General features: G+C 45.8%; 1 protein-coding gene across 9 annotated transcripts in view; it reads left to right on the forward strand.

The window, feature by feature from the left end:
- The window catches only part of KCNMA1 (potassium calcium-activated channel subfamily M alpha 1), a 581,951-nt gene that overhangs the window by 254,684 nt on the left and 313,251 nt on the right, over window positions 1–14,016 (forward strand). For all 9 annotated transcript variants that reach the window (XR_013232722.1, XM_077345959.1, XM_077345953.1 and 6 more), the window contains exon 3: window positions 7,103–7,164. Coding sequence is in view for 8 of the 9 variants with exons in the window: in XM_077345959.1 (XP_077202074.1) it covers window positions 7,103–7,164 (62 nt within the window). In the remaining variant the exon portion in view is untranslated. The remainder of the gene's footprint in view (window positions 1–7,102; window positions 7,165–14,016) is intronic.

The following is a 14,016-nucleotide window of genomic DNA, read 5'->3' on the forward strand; positions in this document are numbered from 1 at the left end:
AAAAATTTTGGAACACATACAGAATCTAAGTTAAGTCCTTGGCAGGGTAGGAGCTTTTGTGAGTCACTGCTGACTTCTTCAAACATCGGAAGCTTTTCTGAAAAAGTGATTAGTGACTCGTGAAATCTCATAATCTGCCATTAATTGGGGGGGGGGGTAGGTTCTTTCAAGACTTGAAGCTCCCTTCATCAGATATCTTGAAAGCTCATGTCCCCAAAATGTCTCTAAGGTCCTACTGAACACACATCTAGCAAGGCCAAATAAGAACATACCTTGTAAATTAATATGAGTTTTGATTACATTTTGGTTACAATGTACTTTACAGTGCAGTCCTAAGGAGAGCTATGTCCAGCTAAACCCATGGATTCAGGAGGGTGTAACTCTTCACGCCCACAATAAACCCATGGTAAGGCCATCCTTTTTCAAATGGCAGGATAGCAATGCCAAGGCTGACTTGGGAAGGGATCTCCGTGGCCAGAGGAACCTTTCACAGAGTTGCTCCCAAAATGCCGTGCCAGATAATAGACCCTCTTGCCATGTGCTTTGTAACCATTGAAGCCGCCTTATTAATTACATTGTCAGATGTGTGATGGTGGTGGAAAATGCCCTCAAGTTGCAGCTAATGTAGGGTGACCCCATAGGGTATTCCAATAGAATAGAATCTATTATGACAATTGCTTCGATCCTGTCGGCCATTCTAAGAGATAACTTTTTGACATTGAGCTTTGTAACTGCATAAAATGTTAATGATATTCTAAATGTTATGGTTTTGTTGATTCTTTACGCCAATAAAGGTATTCTATTCTATTCTATTCTATTCTATTCTATTCTATTCTATTCTATTCTATTCTATTCTATTCTATTCTATTCTATTCTATTCTATTCTATTCTATTCTATTATCTGGGTCAGAAAAATGAAAAGCATACCTACTGGATGGGGGATATACTTCTAGGTAACACTGTGTGTGAACGAGACCTTGGGGTACTTGTGGATTGTAAACTAAACATGAGCAGGCAGTGTGATGCAGCGGTAAAAAAGGCAAATGCCATTTTGGGCTGTGTCAACAGGGGCATCACATCAAAATCACAAGATGTCATAGTCCCATTGTATACGGAACTGGTCAGACCATACCTGGAGTACTGTGTGCAGTTCTGGAGGCCTCACTTCAAGAAGGACGTAGATAAAATTGAAAGGGTACAGAGGAGAGTGACGAGGATGATCTGGGGCCAAGGGACCAAGCCCTATGAAGATAGGTTGAGGGACTTGGGAATGTTCAGCCTGGAGAAAAGGAGGTTGAGAGGGGACATGATAGCCCTCTTTAAGTATTTGAAAGGTTGTCGGGATGCTGTTCACATTGGCTGGGATGCTGTTCCCATTGGCTGCAGAGGAAAGGACATGCAGTAATGGGTTTAAACTACAAGTACAACGATATAGGCTAGATATCAGGGAAAAAAATTCACAGTCAGAGTAGTTCAGCAGTGGAATAGGCTGCCTAAGGAGGTAGTGAGCTCCCCCTCACTGGCAGTCTTCAAGCAAACGTTGGATGTACACTTTTCTTGGATGCTTTAGGATGCTTTGGGCTGATCCTGCGTTGAGCAGGGGGTTGGACTAGATGGCCTGTATGGCCCCTTCCAACTCTATGATTCTATTCTATTCTATTCTATTCTATTCTATTCTATTCTATTCTATTCTATTCTATTCTATTCTATTCTATTCTATTCTATTCCCATAGGGTTTTCAAGGAGATGAACATTGGCCATTGGCTGCATCTTTAGAGTAACCCTGGTCTTTCTTGGTGGGTTCTCATCCAAGTCCTAACCATGGCCAACCCTGGCTAGCTTCTGAGATTGGGCTTGAGCCATCCAGGTCAGAGCAGGTGTGTTCTAGGTCACCTTAATGACTTCAAACCAGCTGCATTAATGTCAGTTTAGATACTTCCAGTATCTCATTTGAACTGGACCAGCAGTGTGACCGTTGAGCCATCAAAGGACAGAAAGATTTCTGTGAGAGAGATGCATCCCCCCCCTTTCTATAGCTTGTTCTTTAAGACCGCATGGCTGCTTTAGATTTCGCAAGAACAGCCTTTCCTGCCTAAATGATTAGTAAAACATTATTCAAGGGGGGGGAGGGCATAGAATTAGAGTGAAAGGGCTCTAATGAGATTACAAATCTTGATACGAAGACAGCTGAGTCTGTTGGTGATTTGGATTTTACGAGCACCCTCATAACTCATTTCAAGCCAGCCGAGGTGTGGAGTGCAGAAAATTTGCACACCAAAGAATGAGAGTTTTTTTCTCTTGTGAGACAAAAGCAAAATAATGGAAGACCTAATTAGCTTTTCAGTGGACTGTGCCTCCACAGGGCTTCACTGTATCATATATAATAACTGTTATCCATACTTCAGAAAGTGCTATTCCACAGCGGAAGGCTGGTGCAGAGAACAGAGCTTCCCGGCTTTTGGTTTCCTTTGAGAGCTTGGCTGGCCATTTCTTGGTAAAACTGCTTGCTTTCTGACCATCTGGCCAGAATTCTGTAAGCCCTCATTGCTCAGATCTTCAAGTCTGCTGGGCTGAAGTCAATGGTTCTTTTCTTTCCAGTAAAAGTTATTCAAGAGGCTGCCAGTGGGGTGCCCAAGGGTCGTAGCTAGGGTGCCCAAGTGGGACAGTGGGTTGCCCAAGATGCCAACAGAGGGGTGCCCAAGGGGCGTAGTTGGCACACAGGGACATATGGAAGAAGATGGGTCTTCAGATGTGGGTCCCAATTGTGAAAGGCTTTAGAGGTCCTAACCAGCACCTTGAATGGAACTAGGAAACAGATAAGCAGACGATGTAGCCCCCTGACAATAGCTAGACAGCTGCATTCTGAACCGGTAATAGTTCTTGGGTTTTCTTCAAGGGGTGCCCCATGGAGAGCATGTTGCAGTAATCTAGCTGTGATGTTACAGCAGCATTGGTCAGCATGGCCAGTTCAGCCAAGTGTGGGTAACGAGGAAGACGATGGCTCCCATGCTGCTGATAAAATGTGTTCCTAGACACCGTATCCACCAGCTTCTCAGACAGCAAAGCAGGTCCTATGAATACCCTCAAGCTGTTTTGAAAAAAAAACAAACCCAAAGACACTCCATCTAGGGCAAGTGGCTTTCCTCGCCAGCAAGCCCCCTGTCTTGTCTGTATTCAGCTCCTTCTGCTATGGCCTTCTGTTGGAAGGATAAAATGAATAGCCCCGTAGATGATGCTCGGTCATAAACAAAATTTGGCTTGTATGCACAGAATGATCACACGCAACTGTATCAAGGAAGGGTACTTATTGAACAGAGAGATTTGGCCAAATTGGTGTGGGGCCTTGTATCTGTTTTGGTTTCAGAACTTCAAACCTGGATCGGGATATCTCAATACTGGTGTGGTAATTGCTTGAAAACAGAAGCCATGGGAGTTCTTCTTCATTGTGGGAAGCTGTTTCCCTCACATGGTCACAGCGTTTTCAGTTAGCCCCATCCCCTGGGGGGGCTGTACAGGTGTGGCAGAAGCCATTGTCGATTGTTAAACTGTAGCTTGTCAAAAACATGGGGGACCATTTATTCCACGTGCTGTTGTACCTTTGGATGAGTCAGACAGGAAACCATTTTGTTAAGCAAGGAAAATCTACCGGGGATGGTAGAGGGAAGAGTCCTCAGGTGTATGAATTCCTCTTGAATTCCTCTGATTTAAAATTGTTTCACTGAATACCTGCAAGGTTTATGAAACTGGTTCGAGGAGTCCCTGATCTTTTTGCCTACGATTACAGTAAAAGCGAAATGGGGAAACCCCGAATCCACTGACTACAATAATCGCCGTCACATAGCCTGACTTTCACAGTTCACCTCTTGATGTTCCAGGTAATGAGGGAGAACTGAAACGGGAGTGATTTTCCCTTCCACTCAGCATCCTGCTGGCTTTTCTCTGAAAGGCAGAGAAAGGTGCATTCTCCCTCAGGTAGATGTTGAAACAGAAAGCAGCATTTCCCCTCACGTGGAAACTTGCTTCTCTTCCACTAGGGAGAGCGGGCACAAATCACTGATGTTTCTTCTGGGTTGTTTATTCAGAGTAAAGTTAAAGGTATCCCCTGTGCAAGCACCGAGTCATGTCTGACCCTTGGGGTGACGCCCTCTAGCGTTTTCATGGCAGACTCAATACGGGGTGGTTTGCCAGTGCCTTCCCCAGTCATTACCGTTTTACCCCCCAGCAAGCTGGGTACTCATTTTACCGACCTTGGAAGGATGGAAGGCTGAGTCAACCTTGAGCTGGCTGCTGCCATCGAACTCCCAGCCTCATGGGCAGAGCTTCAGACTGCATGTTGGCTGCCTTACCACTGAGCCACAAGAGGCTTATATTATTCAATAGATCTGCTGCTACTCAGACCTGCAGGGGCTCTCCAGGGTCTCAGACTGAGGTCTTTTGCATCACTTATTGCCAGGTGTATTAACTGGAGATATCACAGATTGAACCTGGGACAAGATGCAATTTAATAAAGATAAGTGCTGCATCTGGGTCAGAAAAATGAAAAGCATGCTTTGGGCTGATCCTGCGTTGAGCAGGGGGTTGGACTAGATGGCCTGTATGGCCCCTTCCAACTCTATGATTCTATGATTCTATGACAATCTGTATGCTAAGCAGATGCCCTGCCACTGAGCCACAGCATTCAAGTATCCTGGCCTGAAGCCATCAAGTATCCTGTCCCCAAGCCACTGTTGGTCCATCCTGGAGTTGTCTGTGTGCATATACAACTCTGGGGCAGGAAGGTGCTGCTGTGCCTCACAGCAGTGGTGGCAGTATAAGGGATGGGGGGTGGCATGGGGATCTCGCGACAAGATGGTGGGAGAGTGGCATGCCGCTCTCCCACCATTGGGGGAGTACAAACACCCTGTGTGGCTCCATGGTACCGCAAAGCCAAATGGGCATTTTGTGTCCCTTCAGGGACACCGTATGCACAGGCCAGCATGGCACCCTCAGTTAATAAGGGAATGCTGGGAGATCAGCAGTCCCTTCCTGCAAGGCATCGGAGACTCTAATGCGGGCTAGGGCCGGGAGGGGACTGGGCTGCTGGCAATGTCATGTGTTTGCAGGAATTTGCTCCATTGACGTGTGAGCGCTGGCCTGGCACACCCATCCCGTGCATTATCGGCTCATGTGGTACTCCTGTTTCCCCCCAGAGTTGATTGGTTGTGATTTTGTTTGGCTCACTGTGTGCTTTGCAAGCACAATCAGTGCTGTGCGAGAATAGCCCTGGAACTTCTGTCTCGTAATTAGCACGATTTCTCATCTTCCTTGCAACCTCCGGGCCACCTAGGAACAGCAAGTGTACTTGGGACTTTAAAAAGATATGTTTATTGCCACTATAACGCTGTTGAGAATTAACCTTCATTTCTCAGGCTACGGTTCCTGAGGAGAAAATTCCGATTTCATTTGGATAGGGAGAGCTCTTGGATTCCTCTTGCCCAGTTGTGAATGCTAACTGTAGCACAATAGGGCTCTACGTCCACCAGTGAGAGGAAATATCCAGAGAGGGTTGCCAGGAAGCGTATGTTCATCCATCATGTCACCAAGGCTTGCTTATAATTTGCCAGATCTGTTCTGCTGTAACCCAGGGGGTGAACGTTAAGTTTGCCAACCACCAGTTGGGACCTGGAGAACTCCTGGAAGTATACTTGATCATCAGATGACTGAGATCAGCTCTCTGGGGACAACATGGCTTCTCTAGAGGGCAGAATCTATGGCAGGGGTAGTCAAACTGCGGCCCTCCAGATGTCCATGGACTACAATTCCCAGGAGCCCCCTGCCAGCGTTTGCTGGCAGGGGGCTCCTGGGAATTGTAATCCATGGACATCTGGAGGGCCGCAGTTTGACTACCCCTGATCTATGGTATTATACAAGGATGAAGTCCTGCAGTTCCCCTAGCTTTGCCCTCCCCAGGGTCTGCCCCAAATCTTCAGGGAATTCCCAATCCCTAGTCATCAGGAACTATCTCACTAGTCACTGCCAGGGATCAGGGGATCTATTTGGTCTCTTTTGAATCCATTTTTTTTTAAATTAAAAGCTGCCTGATTTGGTGTAGACTTATTTGTTCCACAAAATGGATGCGTTCTGCCTTTCAAGCTACACAGCAAAACCCATCTTTCAGCCAACCAACAATAAGGTCTGAGAAGGCCCCATTGCTGATACCCAGGGTTGCTAGCTCCAGGTTGGGAAATACCTGGAGATTTGGGGGTGGAGCCTGAGGAGTGCAGGGCTTGGAGAGGGGAGGGACTTCAGTGGAGTAGGATGCTGTAGAGTCCACCTTCCTAAGCAGCCATGTTCTCCAGATGGTTTCCTGTAACTGGTACTTCCAAGTGATCTCCTGCCACCACCTGGAGGTTAGTCAATGAGAAGACTGGGTCCATTCAGTCACTCTGTGACACTGAAATGGATCACACTGCGGTGACCTCGATACTAGTAGACCCTGACAGAAAAAAATGCGGAAGATTATTTGAAATTAGAATTCAGACCTAACTTTGATCAGGTATTTTCATCTAAAATGTTTGAAATTGGGAGAACAAGTTTAAAAAAAAAATGACACAGTGTTACTGAAGCTTGTGAAAACCCAGGACCTCATTTTGACACCCACTGGAAACTGAATAAAAAACAGCCACTGTCAGCTTGATAGCTTCTCCTCTTTTTTGACCACCTGGAGTTTGGCAAGCCAACCAATAACGCAAGATCTACTCTTGGAAAATGAGGTTTGACAGCAAAGTCATTCCCCAAGATTTCAGGGACTCTGGGAATTCGATACGGTGACAGCCTGAGCGAGGCAGATTATTAAAGAACAGCATATTGCCAATTATCTCTTCAGATACTCCATTTTTACCGCCGAATGGTTTGTCGTCTGGATTTTGTGGCCTTGGGTGTGGAACATCCTGGGCTGACCCCGGGTATACCCAGATGACCCACCTGGTGCCTCCAGGGGGGTCAGAATTATGTTGTAGGTTTGCAGACTGTCATGCTCTGTTTTTTTTTAAAGTTGAACAGTAAATGTTCCTTGTGAAGTGACTGCCTTTCTTGTCCCCCCCCCCTCCTTTTTCTCTTGCAGGTTGTCTTAGTCTTCGCTCTTAGTATTGGTGCTCTTGTAATATACTTCATAGATTCGTCAAAGTGAGTATTCTGAATCATTTCCTCTTTCTCCCCCCCCCCCTCCCAAGCAATTATGGGACTTTAAATTGCTTCATTCATCTATTTCGGCTCCAAGCTTTGTACTTGTCACCTGTTTGCAATAAGAGATGGGAGATCGGGTTGCTGGGGAGGGGGAGGAGGTGTCTGTAAAATATAGCAGAGCTTTTCCAGAATGAGATGGGAAAGGGAGGGGAATAATTCCTGTGTTTCAGAAGTATGGGTAAATTCTGTTCTTGCAATAAGCATTTGGGTAGATTCCTCTCCATATTAAAGGAGGGAAACACGGAATAGCTTAGGGAGAGAGAATCTAATTTATGTGAATTAGAGTTCTTTTATGAATCGTATCATGTCTTTCTGGAAAACCAACCCAGACATCATGTAAATGCTCTAGGGTTGTGTGCGGCGGCGGCCGAATTGGCCGTTCAAGGCCGATTCGGACGCCGCCACGCACAACCCTAAAATGCTCTGCTCCAGCTGCATTGGTTTCCCCCTCCTTTTTTAATTTGAAGCATTTTGTACCACTTCACAACATCACCTTGTGATAGCAGAACTTTCCACGTTTCTCTGCCAGGCATGTGGAACAAGAGCCGGTAGTCTTCATACCAATACTCTAGATCAGGAATTCCCAGGTGGGTCTATGGACCCGCAGGGTTCTGCGGAAGTTCTGGAAGGGGTCCGTGACCTTTCCTCTCCTGCCTTAATGCACTCAGCCATAAGCTAGGGAACCAGACGCTTCCATTGCTCCCCCCCCCCCAAGGATGAGTTCTGTCATGGTTTCTGCTCTTAGGAGGGGGCAGAGCCTGTATGCTTCTTCCCTGGTTGAACCCCCCTCCTGTTTCTCCCCCCATTCAGTCCTCCTCAAGCCTGCCTCTTAATATGGGCGGTGATGTCACTTCCAGGGACATGTCACTTTCAGGTGGGGCATGGCAGGGAGGTGTGGCCAGCTGACATCACTTCCAGGGATCCTCGAAGCCTGAAAAAATATTTCAGGGACTCCTCCATGGTCAAAAGATGGAGAAAGGCTGCTCTAGATCCCCTTGGCAAGGGAGGAGGGTCACTTTCTGTGGATATTTTTGTATTTGCTTTACCCCTGATAATCAAGGAGTGGGGCAGGATGTAGGATCCTGAAAATAAGCAAATATTTTTGTCTGGATTTCATGGAGGGTGCTGCTTTGAGTGGTCTAATAATAATCCATATAATGCACAATCATCGCATGTCTGTATCACATTGGTACAAAAAATATATCTGTATCACATTGGTACCTGCAAGTAGAGGCTCACGGGGTCTGAACTTGCTGAGACAGAGAGGGGGAGAGAGCTTGGGATCATAATGGATGGCTCAGTTGAAGTGTCTACCCAGTGAGCTGCAGCAGTATAAAAGGCAAACTCTGTGTAAGGATTTATTAACAAAGGGACTGGAAATAAAATGGCCAATATTGTGGGGTTCCTGTATAGATATATAGAATCATAGAGTTGGAAGGTACCCCAAGGCCATCTAGTCCACCCCCTGCAAAATGCAGGACATTCATAACTACCTGCCTACCACAGTAGCCCCATGTCCAGATGATGCCCCCTCAAAAAACAAACAAACCAAAAAAACAACTGATGTTCATCTCTGCAGTTGATGCCTAGGAGTTCACTGGGACAACAGTGCTGAAATAGAAATAGAAATCAGAAAAGTTTTAAAATCCGCAGAAAATTGTTGTCTAGCGCTGGGAGTCTTGAGTCTTTTAATAGGGGTTTTAATGGTTTCTTTAAGACTGTTGTTGTTGTTACCCTCCAAGATCTTTGGAGAGAGGTACTTTGGTCATCTTTTTATAGGTCCTGGTCTGTATCAGGGCGATGGGCCAACTTCCTTCAAGCAGGCCCTGTTGCTTTATTCTGAAGGAGAGAAACCTTCACTCTTGTTACTCAGCTTTCTCCTGCAAATTTTCAAGGTGTATTTAGTTCAGTCACCAGCTGTCCTCTTTATGTTAAGTCGCAGCTGACTTATGGTGACCTCTGGGGGGATTTCAAGGGAGGACAAGACCAGAGATTGTTTGCTTGTGCCTGCATGGTGACTCCAGGGTAATTTCCCATTCAAATTACTAACCAGGACTGTGTATGTGCACAGGGAAAACAAAACAAAACATTACTTTTTGGATTCGGTTGAATCAATTCGGCCGAATCCAAAACACCCGAATCGCCAATCACTGGTTTGAATTCAGCCAAATTGATTCGGCCAAATCTGAAAAGTACCTAGCCAGCCTTCTCTGGCAGCAGAAAGCCAGTTCTCCATCTCTGCTGTTTGAGAAGGCTGGGAGAGAGGCATTTAAAGGGAGTATCAAGCAGCTGATAAAAACACCCCCCCTCCCCGGCCTTTTCTAGACTGCTGAAAGCACCTGGAAAGGGTTCGGCTCCGGGGGGGGGGGGGGAGAAGTTTAAATTGGTTGAATCTTGGCTGATTTGCCAAAACTCAATTTAGAACCCCCTGATTTATCTGGTTTATAGTACACGAGTGGGCAATTTGGCTAGGATACGTCCAAAAACTGCCAGAATCGGTATCGATTTGGGTATTTCTTGGCTTATCCAAACTGAATTGCCCATCCCTACCAAGGTCGAGCCTGCGTAGATTCTGAAATCTGACCAGAGCAGACTGTGTTGGCCATCCAGGTCTTTTTTTGTAGCTGGTTTTTTTATGTTGTGGTTTTTTGAAGGATCATGAAGCACCTTGGAACTTGGATGTTTGGAAAGACCCCCTGAGAACTTCTATATCCATGTCTTTGCCTTTCCTTCAAGAGCATAGAGCACTCACTATGCATGGCTCCAGTCTCTATTTCTCTTTACTTGTGAGCTTGATCAGGATTGGTGGCAGTGATGGGTCCCAAGTTACCCACTGAGCTCGGCAGGCCTTGAACCAAGAAAATACATCAACAGGTCTGAAAAAAATTAAACAAATAAAAACATAATAGCAGTACTGAGCCAGAAATTCACTGCCCATAAGTCTCATGACACCAGGGCCCATTCCGCACACACCTAGGACAATGCACTTTCAATGTGCTTTGGCTGCTGAATTTTCTTGTGCGGAACAGGAAAATCTACTTCTAAAGTGCATTGAAAATGCATTATCTTTTGTGTGCAGAATAGGCCCTGGTGTCATTCAGCAGGGATGTTTAGTAAGGGAGTCATTTGCCCCAACCAAAAGCTGGGTGGGGGAGCTCTGTCTTGCCGACCCTGCAGAACTGTGCCAGCTCCAACAAGGCCCAGATATCCTCTGGGAGCTCATTTCACCAAGTAGGTGCCAGGACAGAAAGCATTTTGACCCTGGTTGATGCCAAACATACTTCCTTGGGGCCAGGGACCACCAGCTGCTTGGAATTTGCAGAGCGGAGTGCTCTTTGGGGGACATAGCCTGTGAGGTAAACCCTAAAGTCCCAGTCCACAAATTGAGAGGCAGAGCCAAAGAGGCTGCCAATCGGGGCAATTTGGACCCCCCAAAAGCTGCCATTGTCCAAAGGAGGGGTCTTTTTGAGCCTGTATGCACCTTGGGAATTTTGACACAATGTGATGAGTGCAGCCACAAAATAGCTGCAGCATTACATGGAGCCAGATACCAAATGACCTTCAGGTGTACCGTAAATATCCATGTATTTATGGTTGGTATGGCTGTGAAATTTGGACCATAAGGAGGGCCGATCGTCAAAGAATTGATGCTTTTGAACTCTGGTGCTGGAGAAAACTCTTGCGAGTCCCTTGGACTGCAAGGCAAACAAACCGGTCAGTCCTAGAGGAGATCAGCCCTGCCTGCTCCTTAGAAGGCCAGATCCTGAAGATGAAACTCAGATACTTTGGCCACCTTATGAGAAGGAAGGACTCCCTGGAGAAGAGCTACTGCTGGGAGCAATGGAGGGCAAAAGAAGTAGGGGATGACAGAGAATGAGGTGGCTGGATAGAGCTACTGAATCAGTCGGTGCAAACCTAAATGGACTCTGGGGAATGGTAGAGGACAGGAAGGCCTGGAGGATCATTGTCCATGGGGCCATGATGGGTCAGACATGACTTAGCAACTAAAAACAACATGGTGGTGATAGCTACAGTCCAAGCAATGCCTTTGAAAATCCAGACAGCCAATCAAAGCTTCAATGGCAAATAACTCTGCCCGCCCCCCTCCTGCTTCCTAAAAACACTCATCACGTGCCAAGAAAGGTGTCTGCAGGTGCCATGGTGCCCATGGGCAACATGTTGGGGACCCTTCATCCAAAGGGATGCTGTTGCTTAAAGGAGCAATCCTTGCCCCAGCTTCTTGAAGGTCTGTGGCTGAAGGGCACGTATGGCTGACCCTGACAAGGACATTCTCTCGAATGGGAAGAGGTTTCAGGAAAGGATGAGTCATTTGTTCTTGCTGGAGCCTCCATGATAGTGAGGAAAGCTTCATGACTAATGCTAGCAAAAAAAAAAAAGTGTGGATAGATGGTAGGATCAGCCTGCACAGAGCTGATTGACTTTGCAGTCATTCTCAAGAAGGAAGAAAATCCTGCCTTGGGTGTTTAGTCAAAGGCCCCAACGTAAGGCCGCAGTCAGTGGAAAATATTCCTTACCAAGTGGGCTGCTAGTCATGTGAGTGTACTGTTCAATTCGAGTCTGGGATCAGCTTGGAGGTATGAACTTCCTATTGGGAAGAGGATGTCCCCATCCGCTCCATTATATCCAAATGGACAGACTCTCCACTGGATATAATGGAGATAGGGCATCCTCTTTGGGAGCCCCTACGATGGGTCCCCCTGGTGCAATCTTTTTGAAATTTGGAGGGGTGTCAGGGAAGAGCCTCCCAGAGCTACCCTGAAAGTTTGAAGGCTGTAACTTTACCTGCCACTCCCCCAGGCCGCACGAAAGACAGAAAAACCAAAATTTCTACTAAAGTCAATGGTACCATTGACTTGAAAGGGCGTCAAAGCGCTTCATCTGCATTGGCCAAAGTTGAGGTGGTCCGAAGCAGATTTGGATGAAGCCGAATCGGTTCAAGGCAGCTTCATCCAAAGCCGAATCGGTCCGGATCGGACCCTAAGTGCATAAACCTAGTTAGTCGATCTGTAGCAGTAGAAAATAAGAAGAATCTAGGAGTGCCCTATAGACTAACAACGTTTGTGGCAGGGTATGAGTTTTTTTGAGTTATTGCTCACTTCTTCACATATTGGGTATTGTCACTGCTCACATCTAGGAATTATTATTATTATTTTATAATTAAATTTATATACACCCCCCCAGACAGCTTAGGACAATGTATATCCAAATTAGACAATACAAGAATATAATTTTTACTAAAAATCATTCCCATTAAAATTTCAGCATTATACTATTAAATCATTTAATTCGTAATTAACACATTGGGGGGTGGGAAATGTCACTTTTTTGATTCAGGCTGAATTGATGCAGCTGAATCTGCATCACCCGAATCACCGATTCTCATTCCAGGAATCAATTTTGGTTAAATTAATTCAGCACAATTATAACTTCTGGTGCCATTCAAGTAAATGGGAAATGTTGTTTTTTTTCTGTTCTGTGGGCTTAGGGGTGGTGGTTTGAATCAGATACCCCAAATTTGCAGCATAGCTACTGGAGCCTCTCCTGAAAATAACCCCCAAATTTCAAAAGGATTGGACCAAGGGATTCAGTTTTCTGGGCACCCAAAGAAGGTGCCCCCATCTGACCCCTCTTGGTCTTTGTCCTTTGCAAATTTTCTGTTCCTTTTAAGTGAGTATTCCAACAAAGACTGGCCATTGTACCATCTACAGCTAAACTCTGCCTAGTGCATCCCAGTATTCTTTAGCCTAACTTGAAAACAGAGGCCATGAAGGATTTTCTGTGCCAAGATCACGGAGACAGGTTGGTTCATTCCTCTGCAAACCCTTTATCCCTTCTACACTTGGAATCAAGCAGTTGTTGGTGTCAAGTTCTAATTACAAACCCGTCCATTTTTCTGACAAGAGAACAGCAGATTTGTTAAAGCAATGCCAAATGGAATGCTCAATATGCAAGCCAGAGGTCTACATTTCTTTTTAAGTTTCAGAAATTGAACACAGATCTGGTCAGTTTATTGAGAGCAGGAGCACAGTTCTGCGGGTGAAACACAAAGAAATTTGCCAAATCCCCACAAAAGACAGGAATGTTTGGTTTGATTTGTTTTGAATTTAAAAGCATAACAAGAAAAACAAACCAACAGCAGCTGCTTGTTCCACTGATGGTGGTGGAAAAGGTGGTCAAGTCACGGGTGACTAACGGTAAATGTCTTGGGTTTTCTAGCCAAGAGAGAATCCCTTTGATCACTGGGTCATTGTTGCCTTCCTCTGCATAGTGACCCTGGACTTCCATAGTGGACCCCCATTCAAGGACTAATTGGGTCCAAATGCTACTTAGCTTCTAAGAGCTGATGAGATTGGGCTGGCCAGGACTACCCAGGCCAGGGCAAATTAAAAGAGGTGGTTTGCCATTACCCACCTCTGTGTAGCAACCCTGGACATGCTTGGTGGACTTCCATCCATGGACTAACCAGGGTTGATCCTGCTTAACTTCCAAAATCAGATGAGGTTGGGCTAGTCTGGGCCATTCTGGTCAGGATCTTTGATCCATTACAGAAACGTAAAAATCATATATATATTTTAAATGACCCCACAGGAAGGAGGGTGGTGGCAGCGCTATTTGAGCTGCAGCCAGCATTTTGGATTTTCTTTTCCTTTGGAATAAAATAATAAAAAGAGGACACAATAAAGGTTTAAACAATTAATTAAGAGCTGGTGGAAGTGGGTGGGATGACATTTCCCCCATTCATGAGGTTGCCACTCAGGGACTGAAATCACC

The sequence above is a fragment of the Paroedura picta genome, chromosome 7, assembly GCF_049243985.1.
Source record: "Paroedura picta isolate Pp20150507F chromosome 7, Ppicta_v3.0, whole genome shotgun sequence".
In the NCBI taxonomy this organism is placed as follows: Eukaryota; Metazoa; Chordata; class Lepidosauria; order Squamata; family Gekkonidae; genus Paroedura; species Paroedura picta.